Source organism: Dipteris shenzhenensis, chromosome 30 (genome assembly GCF_047967505.1).
Source record: "Dipteris shenzhenensis isolate YYH24624 ecotype China chromosome 30, Dip_SZ_1.0, whole genome shotgun sequence".
Lineage (NCBI taxonomy): Eukaryota > Viridiplantae > Streptophyta > Polypodiopsida > Gleicheniales > Dipteridaceae > Dipteris > Dipteris shenzhenensis.
This window is the reverse complement of record NC_141625.1, coordinates 3,004,854-3,028,930: the sequence shown is the minus strand read 5'-3', so window position 1 is coordinate 3,028,930 and position 24,077 is coordinate 3,004,854. Positions and strand designations below refer to the sequence as shown.

At 41.8% G+C, this 24,077-nt stretch overlaps 1 protein-coding gene across 5 annotated transcripts in view; it reads right to left on the bottom strand.

Annotated features, from left to right (window-relative positions):
- Positions 1–6,242: 6,242 nt before the first annotated feature.
- Positions 6,243–24,077, bottom strand: part of LOC147881608 (pentatricopeptide repeat-containing protein At5g10690-like) — a 58,357-nt gene continuing 40,522 nt past the window's right edge. For 4 of the 5 annotated variants that reach the window (XM_087401591.1, XM_087401595.1, XM_087401593.1 and 1 more), the window contains one exon: positions 6,243–6,626. In XM_087401591.1, the coding sequence (XP_087257717.1) occupies positions 6,333–6,626 (294 nt within the window). In that variant the 3' untranslated portion in view covers positions 6,243–6,332. The remainder of the gene's footprint in view (positions 6,627–24,077) is intronic. The other variant, XM_087401592.1, reaches the window with a different exon arrangement.

Below are 24,077 nucleotides of genomic sequence, written 5' to 3'. Positions count from 1 at the left end.
GCTTGCAAATTCAAGATTGAGAGACAAGCCCATAGTTTAGACATCCTAGCACCCTCATACAACTGTGTTGATTGCAACTCTCACATATTGAACTTAGACTCGGACATTACATATACATGTGATGTAGTGCCCCTAAAAATAGAATCCATCATGTCCACTATACCCTCGTCCATCGTCTGGCACATCCAAGGGACTATAGTCCTGCTCAAAGTGTGAAGGTATACGTGCACCCTTGCCACCCTCCTCATCCTATCTCAAGGTTTTGTGTAAATATAAGATCTTGTCTCAAGGTTTCGTGTCATATACGCATGCAATATTAATTGCCAACTCAAATAGCATTGACTTACCAAAGATCCATCAGTGACGTGCACCACCAATGGTGGGTATTGGTTCTCGGGCTCCTCCTCGTACATCTGCAAGTGGCGCATGACAATATGGTGTTGATATAGTACTTCTCTCTTTCAATGAGTGCAATGATAATACAACCTCTCCGTAAGCCACTCTGCGCTCCCAGGTGTTGGTGCATCATCTGACAAGCTTCCACTCGTCCCTTCCATCTGCACACCTCTAAAATCACAACATGAGCTGCAAGGAAATCCATTAAGATTCAAACAATAGCCACCCATGAGCGCCTTTCCTCTCTCCTTAGATTAAGTGCCCTGAACCATCGCTACATAGTGACACTTTCTCCTATTTTGTCGCTATATAGCAATGCTTTTAGCATAATAAGTGTTGTTATACAGCGACGCCTGGGGCTAAAACTCGAAACCATGCGTGATGCCATCTTTCACAACTCTATTGCGGAAAAAGCAAAAACCTCTTGTCCCACCTTACATTCGCTGACCTTGCTTTCCTCCTCTCTCTTCCCCACACTCCTCACCCCTACCCAGCCCCTCTCCCAACACTTGTGCTCCCTCTCCACCCTTCTCCCTCTCTACTAGTGTGAAAGGAAGTTTTTCAAGAAAATGTGCCTCTTTAAGCAATGTAGGTTCATTTTTTGTGAGATTTCGTTCTATGAGTGTTGAAGCATGTTTCTCCTTGCATTGCTAAGCCTATGTGCTAATTTTCATGCTTAATTTTCAGAGATTAAGGATAAAAAAGGAGATTTGGTGAAAGAAAGAAGACTCACCTCTTCTCTTTTTGGTATTTCTCTTCCTCCTCTTTCCCTTCCTTTCGTGCTTTCTCGTTGTTTGTAGGCTTACGCTTGTCTCCTCAATCCAATCCCTTTGGAAAGTTGCTTCTCCAAACTCCTCCTTCCTCTAACTAGTTATCTGAAAAATGGCATGTTTCCTCTTGTTTGTAGGGCCAATCCATGAAACACTGAGCGGGACTTTTCCAGGTAAGAAAGTGCTTCCTCTTTTTTCCTATTTTTATTTCCGTTATTTGCATTGGCTTGCAGCTAGCGCCTTAAGCACTAGCTATAGTGATGGGCGTAGGAACCCTCTCTTTCCCTCTCCTCTTATTCCCTCTTCTTCCCCTCTTTTCCTCTTTCCCTCCCTCTTTCCCTCCCTCTCTTATTTCCTCTTCTTCCTCCCCTTTCTTTTCCTCTCTTTTACGTATGCTTATGCTTTCTCTCTTCTCTTTTCTCCCTCTTTTCCTTCTCTTTTCTCCTCTGTTTTCCTTCCACTCTTTCATCCTCTCTTCTCTCTTTTCTCCTCTCTTTTCTTCTTTTCCACTCTCTTTTTTCTTCTCTCTTCCTCTCTTTCATCCTCCTCCTCTTTTCTCTCTTTTCATAAGCGTATGTATTTGCCTATGCTTATGCTTATGCATGAGCATATGCTCATATGCTCATGCATAATCATATAAGCATATGCTTTCTCTCTTTTTCTTATTTTTCCTCTCTTTTCTTCTTTTCCCCTCTCTCTTTTCCCCTCTTTCTTTCACTTCCTTCTCTTCTTCTCCCCTCTCTTATTTCCTCTCTTTCATCCTTTTTTCTCTTCTTTTCATAAGCATATGCATTTGCCTATGCTTATGCTTATGCTTATGTTTATGCATGAGCATATGCTCATATGCTCATGCATAAGCATAGGCATATGCTTTCTCTCTTTTTCTCTCTTTTTCTCTCTTTTTCTCTTATTCCCCTCTCTTTTCCTCTCTTTTCTTCTCTTTTCCCTTCTTCCATCCTCTTCCTTCTCTTCTTTTCCCCTCTTTTATTTCCTCTCTTTCATCCTCTTTTCTCTCTTTTCATAAGCATTTGCATAAGCATATGCAAATGCATATGCTTATGCTCATATGCTTATGCTTATGCATGAGCATATGCTCATATGCTCATGCATAAGCATAAGCATATGCTTTCTCTCTTTTTCTCTTTTTTCCTTCTCTTTTTCCCTCTTCCTTCCTCTTCCTTCTCTTCTTTTTCCCTCTCTTAATTCCTCTCTTTCATCCTCTTTTCTCTCTTTTCATAAGCATATGCTTATGCTCATGTGCTGATGCTTATGCATGAGCATATGCTCATATGCTCATGCATAAACATAAGCATATGATTTCTCTCTTTTTCTCCTTTTTCCTATCTTTTCTTCTTTTCCCCTCTTTCATCCTCTTTCCTCTCTTTTCATAAGCATATGCATTTGCGTATGCTTATGCTCATATGCTAAAGTAGATGCATGATTTCTCTCTTTTCAACTCTTTTCTTATTTTGCCCTCTTCTTTTTCCTTCTCTTTATATGCTTATGCTCTTTTCGTTCTCTTTTCTTAGTTTCCCCTCTTTCATCACTTTTCCCCTCTTCCTTCTCTTCTTTTCCCCTCTCTTATTTCCTCTCTTGCATCCTCGTTTCTCTCTTTTCATAAGCATATGCATTTGCATATGCTTATGCTTATGCATGAGCATATGCTCATATGCTCATGCATAAGCATAAGCATATGCTTTCTCTCTTTTTCTCTTTTTCCCCTTCTTTTCTTCTTTTTCCCTCTCTTTTCCCCTCTTTCATCCCCTCTCTTATGCATGAGCATATGCTCATATGCTCATGCATAAGCATAAACATATGCTTTCTCTCTTTTTCTCTTTTTCCCCTTCTTTTCTTCTTTTTCCCTCTCTTTTCCCCTCTTTCATCCCCTCTTTCATCCTCTTTCCTCTCTTTTCATAAGCATACGCATTCGCCTATGCTTATGCTCATATGCTAAAGTAGATGCATGCTTTCTCTCTTTTCAACTCTTTTTTTATTTTCCTATCTTCTTTTTCCTTCTCTTATGCTTATGCTATTTTCCTTCTCTTTTCTTATTTTCCCCTCTTTCATCCTCTTTTCTCTCTTTTCATAAGCATATGCTGTTGCATATGCTTATGCTCATATGCTAAAGTAGATGCGAGAGCATATGCTCTTTTTTCTCCTCTTTTCCTTCTCTTGCATTTATGTATGCTTATGCTCATATGCTTATGCTTTTCTTTCTTTTCCTTCTCTTTTTTCTTCTCTTTCCATGCATGAGCATATGCTCATATGCCCATGCATAAGCACAAGCAGATGCCGAAACATATGAGAAAAATGGTTTAGGAAGGTCATGCTTGATACCTTCTACTGGCAAGTTCCCTTTTCTAGCTTCATCACATGCTATTATGCATGCTTCACAAAAGTATTGCCTAACAATGGTCTCGAACCTGTATATTTCAAGGAACCTATTACGAGAGAGCATGTATTCTTCTTCTCATCATCCTTTTATTAGCTCTCATAAAGTGCAACTTCATGAAAGCTTCATGAAATGTTGCAAAGAAGTCTACACGCTTTTGGAAAGTCACATCATGCAACACCGGATCATCAATGTCGAGCATAAAGTGATATTACTGGGGGCTGGTGTTTTGGTCCGCCTTCTTGCATCCTCATATAATTTCCGTGCAAACTACTCATCAAGCTTTTTTTGATTGGTAAACAAAGAAGCTCGACTGATATCCATTGTGAGTACGGAATATTGATAGGTTCTCTATATGTACCCCTCATCACCTTCAAAGTGTAGGCCCATAGTTATAAAAGCATATGCAAGAAGTGAATCTATAACTACATCTTCTGTAACTTTTGTATCCTCGATGTCACTGTCATCATCACTGTCAACCTCTCACCTTGTTGCAATTGGATCGCTCTTCATTCAAGTCTTTTATGTGCATGTATTTTTTCTCCTCTTCTGGGTATAGCAGTAACTTCCAAACGAGCGTCAAATCTCGATGGTGTCTTTTTCTATATCTTGCCTAGTACTGCAATTTGCATATGCAATTGGACAGGTGCAGCCAAAGGTGAAGGTTGCAGTTAACCTTGAGCAAATACTCCAACTGATTCACTACCCTAGATGTTTGGCAATGAATCCCATATTGCCTTCAATGAACGTAAGGCGTCACCTATATCTAGATACTCTACTGACTCTAGCACTTCCCGCCCCAAAAGAAGCACTTCTTGTCACATGTCTGTAACTTCACGACACGATGGCCTTTCAAGCTATGATAGCATAAGGCTATCATGAACCCGTCTTTGGTCTCATCTAGCCTCACAATTGCTCCAACACTTCCAAGTACCTAGTCAACACATTTAGGACTTATCACTTTTGACAAAGTGTTAACCAAGTGACACTATTTTGGTTTCGCTATCAAAAACCAACCATGATCAATGTCTCTCTCAAGGTCATCGTTCTTTTCCATTGGAAGTTTCTCAGTAGCCATTGCAAATCCTTAAAATTTCAAAAAGCATTAGATAAGACTTCTATGCTTCTTGAGGTCCTTTCCTTAATAAAAGGCCATTGTAAGTTTACAAATTTCAAAATTTTATGCAAGCTCTTCTTAAAAAATATTAATAACAAAATTCAAACTTAGATTTGCAAACTTAGACAGTCTTTCTCCTAAGTGTTGGGACAAGTTTTGGAGATAGATCATATCCATCGACAAGGAATGGTGTGTTTGTCCCAAGGGTTGGTTTGTGGTTGTCTAAAATCTTTAACCCACCATGGGCATTGTCCCATGGTGGTGGAAACCTCGATATTCCAGGATGGTCTTTGATCCCAACGGGTTTCGTTGATAGAGGGTGTCAATCAACAGGGTAACAAGGATTGGGTTGTGGTTGTCGAAATTATTTGAACAACAAGCATTGCCTAATGAAATAGCCCGTACATCCTGGTCGTGGGAACCCAAACGTACCGAGATGATCTATGTTCCCAAGTGTTGGAACAAGTTTCTTTGATGGATGGAGTCTATCAACAAGGATAACAAGGATTGAATGGTGGTTGTCTAAAATATTTGAACCACCACAAGCATTACCTAGTGTAATGACCCCTATCCCATGGTAATGGGAACTCGAGCATATTGGGTTCATCTTTGTTCCTAAGGGTTGGCACTAGTTTCATTGATAAATGGTGTCCAATAAGGGTTGAATTCTAATAGTCTAAAATATTTGAACCACCATGGGTACTGCCTAGGGCAATGACCCCTATGTCGTGGTGGTGAAAACCTGACATAGTGAGATGGTCTTTGTTCCCAAAAGTTGGGACAATTTTCATTGGTAGATGGTGTGCATCAACAAGGGTAACAAGGATTGGATAGTGGTTGTCTAAAATATTTGGACCACCACGATTAATGCTTAGTGCAATGACCCTGTGATGATGGGAACCCGGGTTTGGCTCTGTCCTCAGGGATTGGGACGAGCAACAAGGGTAACAAGGTCTAGATTGTGATTTTCTTTAGTATTGGAACCACGACGACATTTCCTAGTGCAATGACCCCTACCCCCATTAAGTGGGAACCCGAACGTACAAGGATGGTCTTCATTTCCAAGGATTGGAATGATTAAATATACCTTAAACTAATTTCAAATAACAAATCTAAACTACGCTAATATAATAATAACTAATACTAGCCTAACGTTGAGTAATCTAATAGTAATTAATCTCATACTAATCTACTACCAAGTAAATTAAACATATTTAAATATACTTTATATTAAATATACTTCGAATATATTTCAAATTAACAAATATAAACTAAGCTAATCTACTAGGTAATCTAATCCTAACTACTAATACTACCTATTACTATGTAATTTGATACAAACTACTAATCTAATACTAACTAATCTATTATTACTAAAGTAATATTAAGAAAATTTTACTTCCTACCAGTTTCGACATAAATCGATTGAACTCTTGCATAGTTCTCTAATTATTAAATTGTTTACTATAACCATTTTAAACATGCCATTTCACAGTTTGCTTAGATTTTGCACTACATGTAGGGAATTTACGTAAAAATGAGGGAAAAGGAGGGAGAGAATCTTGCCAACCTCCATAAATTCAATACCCTTTCTTTCCACTTCCATACTATAGCCATAACTCATAATATACAAATCGATTTCGTGCAAAGAACATGCCTAAGTCCCATCTTCTTTTATAGTGTTTCTTGTAGTTTCAATCAAAAATTCTTTAGTTCTTTTCATTAATGCACTTGGGTAGCCAACGTCCAAATCTAGCAATCTCTCTAGAGTTAAAAAACCAACAAGTTTATCATTTGAATTTTTGGCAAGGACATATTTCGTGTCCACTTCAAGAATAGCAACCATCTTCACCTCATCTTCCAAAAGCAAAGCCAAGGCCTTTGCCACTGGTGTCGGCGTTGGCACAAAAGGTGGTGGCCCCCTCATAAAACTTCCAAGGCTCGCATTTAACTGTGATGGCCAAAGTATGAGTGTTGTAATTTTAAAACTCTCTCTCTCTCTCTCTCTCTCTCTCTCTCTCTCTCTCTCTCTCGTGCGTGCGAGCATGTGTGTGTGTGTGTGCGCGCGCGCGTGCATGCATTTATATATAGCTTTGGACATAACAAAACTAGAGCTAGACCTTCTAAAGACGTTAAGCTATGGAAAGCAAGAAATGTTTGGCATAGGATGGGTCAAAAATCTTGTCACACACCTTGACAAACATGCAAATGCAGTAAAACTTACTTCCAACACAAACTCATGGACAATTTGGAAGCTAAATCAATCAAAAAGCCATTACAAACACATTGCAGCACAGCATCACAACATCATATATTTGAAATGGTAAGAAGGGGTACACAATCAATCTTGCATTGAAGGCTGCCATAAATGAAAACCACTTGTTACTATCACTTCTTTGGACAAAATCTGGAAAATATGAAAGCAGGAAGAGAGACAAACAACATGCTTTAATGTGATGCCCAATCTATTCTTACATTACAAAGAGTTTCATGATGATTATCTGACAACCCTTGATTCGTTTCACAATTTCAATCCAATCAGGGAATAATAGAACCATTGATACTGCTTTAACAGGGAACACCCAGTTCGGTGGGGAGGGGACACAAGCACACAATCTGATTTTACTCTTGACTTACCTCTGTAACTGACATGCTAAATTAACACTTTGAGCATTCCCTTAGTGCCAAAATCTCGTTTGTATTTTTCACTTATATTTGAAACAAAGAGTTTTCCTTGTAAGTTAATATTCTTGACTTCTCTCTCAAACAAAGGGCTTCTCTCAGACAAGTTTCATAGACACCATGGAAATCCTGTATGTTGTTACCAGTATTTCTTTTTTAGGAGTTTTCGTTTCACTACATATTATTGGGGCGTACTAGGCCTTCTGCATTGTGTTAATCACTCTTTCTTCCTTCCCTTCTCAAAGTAAAGTGAAAACGGGTCATTCAGACAAACAGGCAAGAAACTCCATTACAAGCGTATCCATCATGAGGTTGAATGTTACGCTCAAGTCGAGGTAACATGACCTCGGAAGGGTCAATCGACATTTTTTCTTTAAAGGATCAATGTTTGTATTATGTTTGTTTGAGCTTCATGTAAATGATCAAAAAGGGATAAAGGTCAAGGTCCTTGGTGAGGGTGACATGGCACTAAACTAGGTGGATCTAAGGCTAAGGGACCTAAATGCATGAAATGTGCCTAGGGGCAAATGGTTTCATAGATATCCCAAGAGAGGGGTAAATGATGCATTAAGGAAGGACCCTAATTTGCAAACATGTGGCATACTAGATCCATCTAGGAAGTTTTGGGGCTCGTTGGGCATAAGCAAGCAAAAAAAGCTTTCACGTAAGATCGTTCTAAGAGGAAAATAGGAGAGGTTGCTACCAACGAGTTTGGCTGGGAGGTTATTAAATGTGCCTGCACCCGTGGTTCGACGTAACAGTTTAGGAGCAAGCAGATTTTCGCGTTTCATTTTGTATCAGAGCGCAGATTTTATCGCAAGAGGTCTGGGACTGGCTGGGCGTTTGACGACGGACAATAGGAAGCCCAAATTCTTCACAGATTGTAATTTGGCAGTTTGTCAGTCTGGGTAGTGTTGATGAGCTATTGTGTGGTCACAAAACTAGCTGTCGCAGGATGGCCGAGTTCACGCAAAGTTGTTGGCGAGTTGAAGGTGAGGTAGCCAGTAGAGTTATGCACGTTACAGTGAACAGCTAACCGAACAAAAAAGCACACTGGTATTACTTTTAGTTTATTGCGGAGCAATTTTGGAGAGTAGTTAAGCCCAGGTCTTGTGCCTTCATCGTGAACGTAAGCATTGACGAGCAGCGCACGACAGAGCCACTTACGCAATAGCTCGGGCTTCCAAGTAACTCTTTTCAAAAGCGAGGTGGCTGGAGTTACGACCTCCTGCAGAGAGCTACTGTGCTGTCACGGGACTTTCTTGTGATAATTTGTGTGTGATTTTGTTATTTGAAGATCTGAGCGCTGCACGAAATCCAATTGATGGCAAAGACTCAAATAGTGGAAAAAAGGACACGAAGGAGAAACTGACCAAGGCTCAGAAACGTCGTTATTTTGACAAATTTGGTGCTACATCTGAAAAACCATGTGGATGGGACTGGGTTTCCATCATCACATCCCGCACAGCTAGGCTTTCATTGGTTGCGCTTGATCGTGAGCTCGTGTGAAGGGGTAGATACTACAGTATGTTTGTGGTCATAAGGCAGGTCATAAATGCAGATTGGAGTGGACTACAGGGACTGGTTGATCTCTTCATACAGCAAGAATTATATGCCTTCTAAGCTTTGTTGGAGTATTTGCTTGTTTATTTGTCTCCATGTTTGAGTCAGTTTGGATTGCAAGAGTTTTTCCTAGTACAAGGAAAAGTGATTTTGGTTACAGTGTGATATATGCTTTGTCAGCTGTAAATTTGGAAGTTGGACTTACGAATTGTAATTACAGTTTCAAGCGGTGTTTTATTTTTATTTTTATTTTTATTTTTTAAACACACACCCATTAACCTAAATGGAAGTAGAAGAAGAAGCTTTCAGGATGGATCCCGTAGAGTCGGGAGTCCGACCGACCCCGCAGGTGTCGCGCCCAGCAGGCCATACACTATCTGGCAAAATTGCAATGTTAGAGGATGCCTTGCAGCAGATTTTAGTGCAGCAGTTACAAACAAATGTAGGGCAGTCTGAGCTCAAGAAAATGGTACATAGTATGTCTGTCAGACCATCTCGTGAGGAGAAAGGTAAATCTCCGATGGAACTAGAGTCCAATGTTCGTACGGTCGAGCCTAGGAGGGCTAAGGTGCCTAATATTGCCGATTATAGGCCAAAAAAGTATTTTGGTCGGATGTCTTACCATAGTTCGGATATCATTGAGACCTGGTTACACAAATGGGACGAGGCATTCGCCATTTGTGAAATCATGAATGGTATGAAGAAAATCTGCGAGGCCACCCATATGTTTAATAAGGCAACGGATAGGTGGTGGATAAAACAGCAAAAAGATGGAGTAGCATCCACTACTTGGGAGGGGTTTAAAAAGGAATTTAGAAAGCACTTCCTACCTCCTGACGAAGCATCCCGAGCTTGGAATCAATATCGAAACCTTCGCCAGATAAATTTATCAGTGACAGAATACACTGATAAGTTTAGAGAAAGTGTAACGAAGCTTGATGAACCCCTACCTCAGTCAATCCAAGTAAAAGATTTTATCTTTGGATTCAATGATCGGATAAAGATGGAAGTTCGGGCTAAGTATGCAAACACACTAGATGAAGCAATTGCCATAGCCCTGAACTATGAGGATGCAAAAGGGAACAGACCAAGTGGGTTTGTGCAGGTTGGGACTGAGTATGGGTACCCGAAGAAAGCTGGGTTTAAGAAGAAATGGATTAGCAAAGGGAGTGCCTCACAACCTAGTGGTCAAGCCAAGCAGGTGAAACCAGTTGAGACTCCTAAATCAAGTACCACCATTGGAATGAAAAGAAAAGTAACACCAATGGCAGCCCGGGCTTGGTCGAAGTCTTTTTTAAACCCAGAGCAAAGGGAAAAAGGAAGAAGAGAAGGCTTGTGTTTTGGTTGCTTTCAGCCTCATCAATAAAAAGATTGTCCACGAAACAAGGATCATCATATGGCTGAGATGGTGGTCTCACAATGCGACGTGGAAATGGAGGGAAGTCCGAGAGCAGAACAGATGCAGATTCAGCTAGCGGGATCTTCTCAAAGGTTAATACCTTTTTTATTGTGTGTGTCTGTTGCTAAGTTAGTAACTAGTGCACCTGATAATATCCTATCAAAGCCTGCAGCAACAGGGTATACAGCCTTTAATGATATGGAGTTAATTAAGATGAAAGCGCAAGTAGCTCATCATGATGTCATTGTGTTGTTTGACTCAGTGTCAACGCACAATGTAATTAACTCCAAGCTTGTAAAGAGGCTGAAACTAAAGACTAGCCCATCTGACTATGCATATACAGTCAGGATGGCAAATGGAAGTTCAACTGAAGTATAGAACCAAAGGGTAACCTAGTTGGAGCTTCAAATTCAGGACTATGCTGAGAAGCTTGATTTTGAGATGACTAAGCTTGCTCATGCAAACATAGCCCTGGGTAAGGCTTGGCAATCTAGGAAGAATCCAGCCATAGATTGGAAAAAGCACATTTATCAATTCAAGATGAATGATGTGATGTATGTCTTACGAGGTGAAAAGGATATACCTCAAGGACCGTTGGTTTCCGTGATGGAAATTCGAAAAGCTCAAGAAGAGTTTTTGTTTCTTTGTACAGCATCGGTAGAGCCAATTGATGATTCTTCAGCTAACACTGATGTTGCCCAAAATGGAGAGATGGCCAAGCTGGTTGATCAAATAACAGAGGAGTTCTCTGATTGTTTTAGGGATGAGCTACCTTATGGGTTACCTCCAGAGCGGAATATTCAACATAAGATTGAACTAATCTCGGGGGCAGAACCTGTAAATAGAGCTCCCTATAGGTTGAGTTTTACTGAAGAGGCGGAGGTGCGAAGGCAACTGGAAGAATATCTCAAGTTGGGACAAATTCAACCAAGTTTCTCACCTTTTGCTTCACCAGTGATATTAAGGAAAAAGAAAGATGATACTATTCGCCTATGTATAGATTACAGAGCATTGAATAATATCACTATTAAGCATAGGTATCCGATGGCTCGGATCGATGATTTGCTAGATGCATTACATGGGGCCGTAATTTTTAGTAAGATAGATCTTAAATGTGGCTACCATCAAATCCGTATTAGAGCCAAGGATGTGCATAAAACCGCTTTTAGAAGCAGGTTTGGACATTATGAGTTTTTTGTAATGCCCTTTGGACTTACCAATGCTCCAGCTACATTCGTCATGCTTATGAACGATTTACTACGTCCGTATATCGGAAAGTTTGTAGTACACTTTATTGACGATATTCTGGTATTCAATAAAAGTATTACTGAGCATCATGAACACTTAAGAGTAGTGTTCAGTACTTTGAGGAAAGCCAGTCTTTATGTAAATAAAAAGAAAACTATAATGTGTATGGTAAGACTTGAATATTTAGGATTCATAATTACTCCTGAGGATGTAGAAATGGATCCAAAGAAAGTGGCTGCGATACTGACTTGGCTAATCCCTCAAAGTTTAACCGCTTTTTATTCAATTTTATCGAAGGCATATCAAAGTATATTCCGAAATAGTATCGCCATTGACTAATCTGACCTCAGATAAAGTACCTTTTATATGGGGACAGAGTCAACAAGAAAGTTATAACACCTTAAAATAAGCTGTGGTCTCAGGACCGGTGTTAAAAATAGTTGATCCCCAAAAACCGTTTTTCCTTGAAACCGATGCAAGTGGCATTGCGGTAGGAGCAGTTCTCCTCCAAGAGGTAAGGCCAGTAGCCTTTGAAAGCAAGAAGCTTTCTCCCTCTCAACGAAATTGGCCAACTCATGAATTAGAGTTGTATGCTGTTGTCCATGCTCTGAAAACATGGAGACATTATTTGTATGGGTCAGGGTTTTATGTTGATGTTGATCACGATACTCTGAAACATTTTTGTAAACAACCTGACTTGAGAGGCTGCCAAGCTAGGTGGGCAGAACTCATGCACGAGTTTAATTTGACGATTCGGTACTGAAGAGGGAAGGATAATAAAGTTGCTGATGCGTTGTCACGCAATATGCATAATATGAGTTTCACGGTATTGGAGAGTGCTCTAATGACCGAGATTAGAGAAACTCAAAAGGTAGACGAGTTCGTCCAGAGCCTTTGGCCTAAGGCTCATGTGTTTAAACCCGGGGAAAAGGATGACCTGGCATCCAGAAAAGGCCAAACTTATGCAAGATATGCCATAAGGGATGGTATACTGAAAAGAAATGGCAAGGTAGTAGTACCTAATCAGAATGATCTCAGGCAGAGAGTCGTTCAATAATGCCATGATAGCCCATGTGCCGGACATCTAGGAGTCGAGAAGACATGATCTCGTGAAGCGAGATTTCTTTTGGCCAAAGATGAAAAAGCATATTCATGAATATGTGACATGTTTTTCGTGTCAAGTAAGTAAGGCAGAGCGGGTGAAGCCACCCGGACTTTTACAGCCTTTGGAGATACCACTAGGTAAGTGGGAGAGCATTTCCATGGACTTTATTATAGGTCTACCTACGACACAAGGTGGGTATGATTCTATCCTTGTGGTGGTTGATCGTCTTACCAAGATGGCTCACTTCATTCCAACTAGAGAGTCTGTTAGTGCCCCGCAAGTGGCGGATTTGTTTAGAAGACATATATTTCGTTTGCATGGATTACCCAAATCCATAGTGTCAGACAAAGATGTCAAATTTACCTGTCATTTTTGGACTGCGGTATTTGAGACACTAAGGACTGAGTTGGGAATGAGTAGTGGGGATCATCCAGAAACAGATGGTCAGACGGAAAGAATCAACTAAATTTTAGAGGATATGCTTAGAGCATATGTGTCATTGAGGCAACATACATGGGACAAGTGGTTGCCATTGTTAAAGTTTGCCTACAATGATAGAAAACATTCCTCTACACGGTTCAGTCCGTTTGAGCTAAACTATGGTTATAGACCTGCGAATCCAACTATAGTTGGAGTACCTCAGAAAGTGCCTAGTGCCGCGAACTTTGTGGTTCAGATGCGGGAGATGCTAGCACTTGCGAGAGCGAACATCCGCCAAGCTATGGATAGAGCTAAGGCGTATGCGGATGAAAACCGATCCGCTAGAGAATTTAAGGAATGAGAAAAAGTTTTTCTCAGAGTTCCTTCGCACTCTAAGTCTTTGACTGCAGGAGAGTGTGCTAAGTTATCACCTCGATATTATGGGCCATGGTTAATTCTAAAAAGAAGAGGCAAGGCAGCCTATAAATTAGAATTGCCACAGGGTTGTAAGGTGCACCCAGTGTTTCATGTTTCTCGTTTAAAGAAATTTTTGCATACAGGTGACTCACTAATCGAGGGTGTTGTTTTGTTTCAGGAGAGAGAGGATAATGCAAGACGCAAACCAACAAGAATCCTGGACCGAGGAACAATGCAAGATACGCAATCGGAAGATACCCACGGTGTTGGTTGCATGGCATGGTCTACCTCTATCAGAAGCTACATGGGAATCCGTATACTAGTTACCAAGAGTGTTCCCAGACTTTATCATCGAGGACGCTGATGCTTGAAGAGGGAAGGAATGTTACGCTCGAGTCGAGGTAACATGACCTCGAAAGGGTCAATCGACATTTTTCCTTTAAAGGATCAATGTTTGTATTATGTTTGTTTGAGCTTCATGTAAATGATCAAAAAGGAATAAAGGTCAAGGTCCTTGGTGAGGGTGACATGGCACTAGACTAGGTGGATCTAAGGCTAAGGGACCTAAATGCATGAAATGTGCCTAGGGGCAAATGGTTTCATAGATATCCCAAGAGAGGGGTAAATGATGCATTAAGGAAGGACCCTAATTTGCAGACATGTGGCATACTAGATTCATCTAGGGAGTTTTGGGGCTCGTTGGGCATAAGCAAGCAAAAAAAAGCTTTCATGTAAGATCATTCCAAGAGGAAAATAGGAGAGCTTGCTACCACCGAGGTTGGCTGGGAGGTTATGAATGTGCCTGCACCCGTGATTCGACGTAACAGTATAGGAGCAAGCAGATTTTCGCGTTTCATTGAGCAAATAGATTCTGCCCCCAAATACTAATTTGAGCTTGCTGAAAACTCCCTTTTTCCATACAGAACTTTCATTAATTAGGGAAAGAAAGGTCTCCAATCCCATCAAGATTTGTCACGATAAGTCGTGTGAGGTTTTAAGGGCATGATAAGGGAAATATGAGTACGTGACCAGTTATCTTATGTTGTCAGATGTCAATTGGAAGCCTACAGATGTGGAGTGTGGGGCTAAGGGCTCATTACTCTCTCCTTGGGGATGGCTGTTTTGGACATGAAGAAATGAATGTGGGAAAAACATAATCAAGAAGACATGCAGAGCATAGCCACATTGATGACGTTGCATTTGTACTTGTTAATGTCTTCCATATGGGCCGTAACATGAGACACATAAGCAGCAGATGAGTATGGTAAGCATTGAAGGAATTTTCTATCTGATGTCAATCATTCCTACATCTTGCCACATCCCTTTTACCATGTGTCTCTTGTCCATGCTAGGATCTTACTGGATTCCAGTTGTTTGCACCAAAGCTCTCGGCTGGCTCTAGCCTCTCATGCAGGCATTGCATAGGCATTTGTCCTAGCTTGCACCAGGCAGATCTACAACTTTAGCATGCATGCTGGGCTAATCAACCTTTATATTGGGGAAAACATACTCCATTGAGGCCTTGCTTGAAAGAAATGTGTACATGATCTGCCAATACCTTTGATGGGCACATGCAAATGGACCTTTTGATAAGAAGCACAATGTTTCAGTGGATGAATACTTGGTAGAGGCACTCCTCTGGATTCATTGGAACTAATGATGATATTGGACACTCACAGCTGGGTAATGAGGCTATGAAACAGAAAATGATGGTAGAATAATTCTCGTGGGATGCTGTGGCTCCTCACCCTTGTATGAATGGAACTGTATCAGCTTGGTCAATATAGGGTGTATGGAAACTTAGTTATCAGGTTTTCCAGGATGCTACAATGGTAATAATTTTTGGAATTATGGCTGGTATGGAAAGCTTGATTTGGAGCAGGCCTATATAAGAACTGGCTGAATTTGAAGAAGCCAATTGGAGGAAGATCATAGCTGGAAAATATATATCAAGGTTTGGAACTTGCATGGCAATATTTGGGAAGATAGCATAGGTATGAAGAATTGTGTCTCAAAACCGGGTGCACATATTGCTCAGGGCAGTACATCCGATTCAATGGCTTAACAATTAGCTAAAGGGTACTTGTTTAATGTGGGATGTAGTGGCCTTCACCCTCATGTATATTGGTCATGGTAAAAATAATAATACAAAGGAATTCGGGTGATGTCCCGCACTTCTGACACATGTACATGGGAAGAGTGCATCCCAAAAGCACTTGCGCCTAGGAGAACCTTGGATATAAAGGACTCTTGAGCCCTCCACAGTCATCCCCTCCCGGGACTTTTTGGGGGGCTTTGTGGGCGGCTATGGGGCAGGGACTGGGGACCCCGCACCCGGCTCACCTCCAGTGGTGTGTCTTGATTTGCCTACATGGCATCAGAGCAGGGCAGATGACACATGGCAGGCTGCACCAATTTCTGGATCCCTGGACCTATGTGCTATGCACATGTGTCACGATCTGCACGGTGGGCAATTAGTGTGGCCTCTCCGTGGAGGGTCGTGATTTGTGGCGTGATTTTGCAGTGCGACATTATTACGGCGGGCAGTTGCCAGCATCGGCGGCTGTCTGTCGACCTTCATGGTCTTTCATGCACTTTGGGCAGCTGACCCTATGCAATTAGGCTACTTGTTCAATGTGGGATGTAGTGGCCTTCACCCTCGTGTATATTGGTCATGGTAAAAATAATAATACAAGGGAATTCGGGTGATGTCCCGCCCTTTTGACACCTGTACATGGGGAGAGTGCATCCCACAAGCACTTGCGCCCCTAGGAGAACCTTGGATATAAAGGACTCTTGAGACCTCTTCCCCTCCCGGGACTTCTTGGGGGGCTTTGTGGGCGGCTATGGGGCGGGAACTGGGGACCCCGCACCCGGCTCACCTCTAGTGGTGTGTCTTGATTTACCTGCATGGTATCAGAGCAGGGCAGATGACACATGGCAGGCTGCACCGTTTTCTGGATCCCTCGACCTATGTGTTGTGCACAGGTGTCACGATCTGCACGGTGGGCAATTAGTGTGACTTCGCCATGGAGGGTCGTGATTTGCGGCGTGATTTGCAGTACCACATTAATACGGAGGGCATTTGCCAGCATCGGCGGCTGTCTGTCGACCTGCGTGGTCTTTCATGCACTTTGGGCAGCTGACCCTGTGCAATTAGTCCACGTGACATTGTTTGGTGTGCTGGTCTTGATTTCGTTGGTGCTTCAAGGTTCGTCCACAGGGGGGTGTTGGATGTGGTGGCCTTCACCCTCGTGTATATTGGTCATGGCAAAAAATAAATAAAGGTATTCAAGGGATGCCTCGCGCTTCTGACACGTGTACATGGGGAGGGTGCATCCCATAAGCACTTGTGCCCCTAGGAGAACCTTGGATATAAAGGACTCTTGATCCCTCCACAATCATCCCCTCGTGGGACTTTTTTGGGGGGCTGTGGAGCTTTGTGGGAGGGGCGGTCGGGACTGGGGACCCCACACCCAGCCCACCTCCAGATGACATTTGGCGCGTTTTTTATTCGCCTACATTTAACTTGTCTAAATGAGCTTTGGTTGGTATTTGTGTTGGTTGTGGGCTCGTCGAGTTGCTTAATTATGCCTTCGTTTCATACTTGGATGAGCAACATCCCGTGCCGCATGGACTTATAGGAGGCGCACTTCCACACAAGACACATGTACCTTGGATGCCATCAAGATAGCGATCATCAAAATGCTAAATTTCAAACACGCATTTCATAGCTTTGCAGGTTATTTGTGTGGAAGGAGACATGAAGGTCGACCTTGGTAAATCAAGGTTATGGTCGACATTAATGAAGCTCAGCTTCACTGTGAGGCCTCCACATTAGCAAAGAAACGGTTAAGATAGTCATGTCCTATGTATACTTGGGGTGCATTTTCACAGGCCCCTTGGAATCGGTAGCACAGGCTAAATTGAGCAGAGGGCATGCTTCTTGAGACTAGAGAGAATGTTTCCAAGCACACTTCCAGCACATAAACATATGTCACTCTTCTTTGACTCTCTAGTTCGACCAATGGCCCTCAATCTAATAGAACTTAGAGAGGATGAGTTGTCTAATTTTGAGAGACTACAATTCATGATGCTATCTCATATGATCCAAGAGAAGACATGTACTATTACCTTGGCAGAGTTTGTAGCCACACAGATGCCTCATTCCAAATCATCACCTATTTGGACAGAGTCAAGCACTCTGGCTAGATAGATGCAGGTTAATAAAGGCACCATGGAGTGCCCTCTCATCATCTATGCAATTCACAGCTGAAGGAGATGAGTAATACTACTATGCATGAGTCTCTAGATGAGACCTACATAAGGCATGTCTATGGATCATTTAATACCCACTAAACCTCTCTCTTTTGCATCTAACATAGCAAGAGACTCATGAGATCATCCGAGATTATCTATGACAAGCGTACATCCATAGGACATGTGTATCTCGCCCACCACCACACGTGATCAAGATGAACTTCCACAACGAGCATTTCCTCCACTTGGACGAAGACGGCTTCACCCAACTTCAAGATCCACCTCTCCCATGCAGTACAGATCTACATGGGTCACCCTAGCAGCATCTTGGGCATGTTCCAGAGACACCGAGATGGATCCCAATAATGCCCATGCGGAGCTCATAATGATCATGACCGCCACATGACAAAACAAAATATGACATGAGCTACTCCCAATACATGTCATATTGTTCCACCTTTCACTTCTCATCGATAGTTTGTTGGAGGCGTCGTAGACACCTCTAGTTCTCCCATGGAGGTGTAGTCTCAACTTGATTGCAGTTGCTTGGTCTCATAGGCTTTTTGGGCCTTCTACAAATGTTGATAAATCTCTCTCTCTCTCTCTCTCTCTCTCTCTCTCTCTCTCCATAAATTATGGCAAAACCTAGGGACAAAAACGGGAAAGTAACCCAATGGACAACAATGGACTGCAGAAAAACATCGGGGAAGAAAAATCAATGTTCAAAAGGCATCTAATCTGCAGAATCAGGACCAATTCACATGATCTAGAGGTGGCCACGGGTAGGTGGGCAAGACCTAGGATCCCTAAACAAGAAAGGAGCTGCAAAATCTTCCCCACAGGGGAGGTGGAAATGAGCAGCATGTACTCACGAGATGCAAAGCATAGGCACACATCAGAGAGGTTATGGGGACAACAGTAGAAGTTTAACAACACTACTAGAGCAGCCAGCCAAAAATATAGGAAGCTACTTAAAAGAGGTTTTGGAACACCACGACAAGGTACTAGGGCTAGCACACAACCATCTTTGAACCTGACACGCGTAAGATCATTCTTAACCCTAGATTCCTCCTCTTGTACTTCCATGTATTTATTTTAGTGCTAGCATCTCTTCTTTGATAGAACCTACTTGATTAGTGATCATCTCCTTAACTAGTTGTGGTGCTGGTGGAGATACGCTGCATTTGTGTAATACTTCTTCCATAATTTCTTGTTTGTCATTGCTCTCCATGTCCTGTACCTTCCTTTCAAGAGCGCAACTTGGAGCTTGAGTTCCTGTATTTCCTACTGCTGCAGGTAGTAGATATGCTTCTGCGGGTCTGAAATGATTCTTCGCTTTTGAATCTTCGCATAGGGGGAAGGTGATGGGAGGGCTGCAATGGTCGAGTAAGAGACCTTGTTGATTGGAGTCGAGGCAAAGGTCTTGACCTTGGGAAATTCACCTCCCTGCTGGAACTAACCTCGTCTATTAACTAGAGACCAAAAGGTCTATGGGACAGCAAGAAACCCTCTAGTACAATTGCTTTAGGGAGGGCACGTGGCAGCTCCCAAGGAGTGCAAAAGCAACCCCAATTTATTTAGAGTACCTATATAATAGTCTGAAAGAGTAATCAGCCATACATCAGTTTAAGACTGAGAGTCTTTTGGTTTTGATTTAAACTCTCTGATTAGGGCTATGCCTTCACGGTAAATTCTGTGTGGAGGCAGGAGAGAGAGAGAGAGAGAGAGAGAGAGAGAGAGAGTCTAATAACATCCAATGGAGGCCAAAAGGTCTATGGGACAGCAAGAAACCCTCTAGTACATTTGCTTTAGGGAGGGCACATGGCAGCTCCCAAGGATTGCAAAAGCAACCCCAATTTATTTAGAGTATCTACATAACAGTCTGAAAGAGTAATCAGCCATACATCAGTTTAAGACTAAGAGTGTTTTGGTTTTGATTTAAACTCTTTGATTAGGGCTATGCCTTCGCGGTAAATTCTCTGTGGAGGTTGGAGAGAGAGAGAGAGAGAGAGAGAGAGATGATATGAAATGATATGTTTGTATTAAGATTGGTGTGAGACCCTTCAAGGTCTATGGGACTGGCGATTACTATCAACTAATAGTGATCCCTTACATGTAGTGAAAGAAAATATTACAAACTCGCTAGGTGGCAAGTACTTGTTGGGCTAGTTCTCCTTCCTCATATGTCCGTCCTTTGAAGCTTTCACGTATCACAGTGTCATCATTGTATAGAGTGTTATTACCTCCACCTTGGATTTCCAACAGAGCAAATACTGTTTGGCATATGGATCGTCCAATGAAGTGGTGGAGAAAAAGACTACGTCTCCTTTGGCATTACAAAGTCCCTCTTCGACAACAGCTTTTCCTATGGCGAGTTCTCCTTGGCATTTTTCCATCTGGACAGTTACTCGCACACAGACATATTGCTTCAGCTGTTTGTCACAGATGCTCGCACTCTACTGAATCAGTGCTCCACATCTTTTGGTCCTGTCCAAATACTTCTGATCTCATTGCTCTCATCAGACAGAGGCTTCGACAGCGATTTCCTACTGTTACTTTTGGCAGATTTTTCTAGTTGTTTGGATTTCATCCCCAGAGACACGGTTTTGATTTATTTTTTGTATGGGTGCGATATTGGACCCTATGGACTTTATGGATGGATAGAAATCATAGAGTCTTTGGTGATCCACTATTTTCATCCTTCCTTTTTTTCAAACGATCTCTGCAACAATCATTCTACGATTGTTTTCAAACTCTTTTGATTGATCAGGATGTGTATACAACCTATACTGAGATCTTTTCTTGAGTAGTAGCTACTTCGCTTTTTGAAGCAGCTATGAATGTAATTATTCTATAGAAATAAAGATTTCTTCTCACAAAAAAAAAGATTGTCTGCGTGCACAGGATCTAGATTACGCTGCCTTTTTGTCATATAATGACATCTTTTAACATTGTAACGATTTGTCCCTCCTTTTTTGGGGACATTTTTTTGTAATATAAAGTACGTGGCTTTCACCAAAAGAAAAAAAATATGTTGTGTGTGTGTGTGTGTGTGTGTGTGTGTGTGCTATGTGATTCACTGGGTGATTGGAGGCCAATCATGCACATGCCAGTCATTTACAAGATCATTGCCAAAATGGTGGTTGATCGGATTAAAGGTTATTTGCATGATGGGTTGCATCCCTCCCAATATGGCTTTCTTACACGTCGCCATATCACAAATAACATTGCCAATGCTTATATTGGGATTGAATATGCCAAATACACGCAGCAAGATGTTCTACTCTTGCAGGTAGATATTGCAAAAGCCTTTGACACAGTTCAATGGGATTTCATCTCGCAAACTATGCGAGCTTTGGGGTTTGGACAAAAAATACAGCAGGTTATTTACTGGCTTTACAGAGATAGCAATGCGGCTTGCATTATTTCGGGGGATATCTCTGATGAGTGGACTCTTCGTTGTTCGGTCCGCCAGGGATGCCCTCTCAGTGCTTTACTGTATGCCATTGCTACTCATCCTATGCTGCAATATATTGATCATCTTGTGGCTACAGGATCACTTCATGGCTTGGAATTGGATGCTAATCGCAGCATGGTTGCTCAAGCTTATGCTGATGATTCTTTCTTTACCCCGAAGAATACGCCCCATGATCTTGGTGCCTTGATGCAAGCCCTCTCTATTTATGGTTTGGCAGCTGGTCTTCATGTTAATTTTCAGAAGTCTAAGCTGCTCCCTTTGCATTCCAAAGACTGGCATAGTCTATTATGGCCCGGGGATATCATTCCACCCACTCAGTTTGTTCGTCATCTTGGTTACCCTTTGGGGTGGGAACTCACTCGCCAACGACAAACTGATTGGGTTTTGGCTAAGCTTCGGAAAAAGCTTGAGTATTGGAAACTCGCAACCTGGCCTTTGCACGTTCGTCTTCGAATAGTGCAGTCCATCCTTGTGGCATATATTCAATTTTACTTGCCATTGATCATGTTCACTAAGGCAGATCTTACATCTTTCATGTCTGTCTTTATGGAACTCTTTTGGCAATCCAAACATGGCAGAAAAAGTCTCAGGCTGCTTTCGATGCGTCACATTTGTTCTCCCAAGATGCATGGTGGATTGAACATCACGGATATTCATGTGCATATTCTTGCCCACAGGGGGAAAATGTTGCTGCAATTTCTGCAAGGTGATCAGCCTTGGGCTCTTATGATTAGGACTCTGGTCACTCATATCAGTATTTCTGTGTTTGGTCATTGGCAACTCGATCACTGGGATTTCTTTTTTGGCTGCACTGATGGCACTTTGTCTGGATGCCCTTTTGTCTCCCGCTTGCTTCTTGACTGGAAGCATGTTCTTTCTCATCTGGAATGAAATGGACGGCAATCTTTGCTTGGAAATTCTTTGAGAGCTGAAAGCATTCACTGGTCGAAAGTCTTTCAGCCTCCCTTGGCTTTACAGGAACCTCAACGTTCCTACTTTGTCTCGTTTAAACACGAAGACTAGCAGCCAAACCATATGTAGAAAGAGTCTGCATAATCATGGAGAGATCACTCCGAGTATTTTTCGGGGTAAAGAAAGAATCATCAGCATATGCTTGGGCGATCATGCTATGGCTGCCACGAATGTCCAATCCATGCAATATGCCAGTGTCCAAAGGTGGTCCATATATTGAAGCATTGGATGAGTGGCTATGGCAAAAAGTAAAGCACCGAGGGGACATCCTTGCCGAACAGAACAACCAAGAGTTCAGGTTGTAGAAATATCCCATGAAAGTATGCAGGCAGCTTTACTATCTTGATATAACCAATTGATAAATTGCTATTTGGCATATTCGATTCCAACATAAGCATTAGCAATGTTATCTGTGATATGCCTACGAGGAACAAAACCATATTGCGTAGGATGCAACCCATCATGTAAATAGCCTTTCAACCGATCAACAATCATTTTGGTAGTAAATTTGTAAATGACCGGCATAAGTGTGATAGGTCTCCAATCAGCCAAAGATTCACAAATTTGTTTTTTTGGAAGGAGTTTAACAAGACCTCGCTTCCATGTGTCTGGCATTTTCTAATTTTGCCAAGCAGAGTTCACCATATGCAACAATGCATGCTTCAATAGAGGCCAATATTCTAGAAAAAACTCAACTGTAAGACCATCCCATCCTGGAGATTTCCATCTACCACAGGATTTGATTGCATCTGACAATTCCCTCTCAGTAAAAGGTTCCTCCAATTCCAAAGCTTGAGTAGTGGAAATAATAGGAGAAACATGCTGTAAAAGTAAATTTTTGGCAGACAAAACCTGCTACGAGGGAGGATCTACAGAACCAAACTGCTGAGAGAAATGATGTACACAAACAGAAGCAAGCTGTGACCGTGATGTAGTCCATGAACCATCAGGCAGAAGCACCCTGCAAATGTTTGTTTTTAATCTCTTCTAATGCAAGCTTTTAAAAAATTGTTTGAAAGAGCAGCCTTTATCTGTAAAGGCTCTTTGTCTTGCTCTAGTCTCCCACTTAGCCAGTTTCTTGTGATCATTGATTTGAAAACAATGTTTAGCTTGGCATAGTGTTGTTTGCTCATGCAATGACAATGGACGAAGATGACTGAGTTTAGTGAGGTCTTGACAAGTTAATTTAGTCTGAGCAACAGTTTCCCTCAAAGTCTTCATGTAAGACTTGCCATAACCTCTAATTGCACCTTGCATTTTAGAAACAAAAGAATCCCATGCATTATCAATATCAAAGTGGCTCTGAGAAGACAGAGAGTGAGATGCTTCAGTAACCATGGCCTTGAAAGCAACATGTTGCAAATAGCTATTGTTCACAATCAGATGTCGCCTTTGAGGCAGTCTATCATCTGGCATATCATAAAAAGATAACCTCAACCATAAAGGTGCATGATTTGAATGCACAAAGGCATAGTCAATCCACATTTTGCATGTAAAATCATCATTTTGTTGTGGAGCTACACTATACCAACGATCCAGACGTGTCTGATAAGAGGAAAGGGCATTATGTTGGAAAGTGTATCCTAGTGACAAAGGCTGCAATTCCTTCCAAAGATCTACCAAATCAAGGTGCATTAGTAATTGAGACCATGCATGCCTTTCAAGGGTTAACATATGAGTATGTCCTGATGTATTGTCACCCTGTTGCGGAGCATTATTGAAATCCCCACAGATAAAGGCATGATATCTCCATGGATATTGCTGCATGGCATCCCAAATTGCAAAAGATTGAGGTGCATAGACAGAAGCAAATTCAAAGACCTCGCCTTGAATGATGCATTGAAGAATAATCCATCTG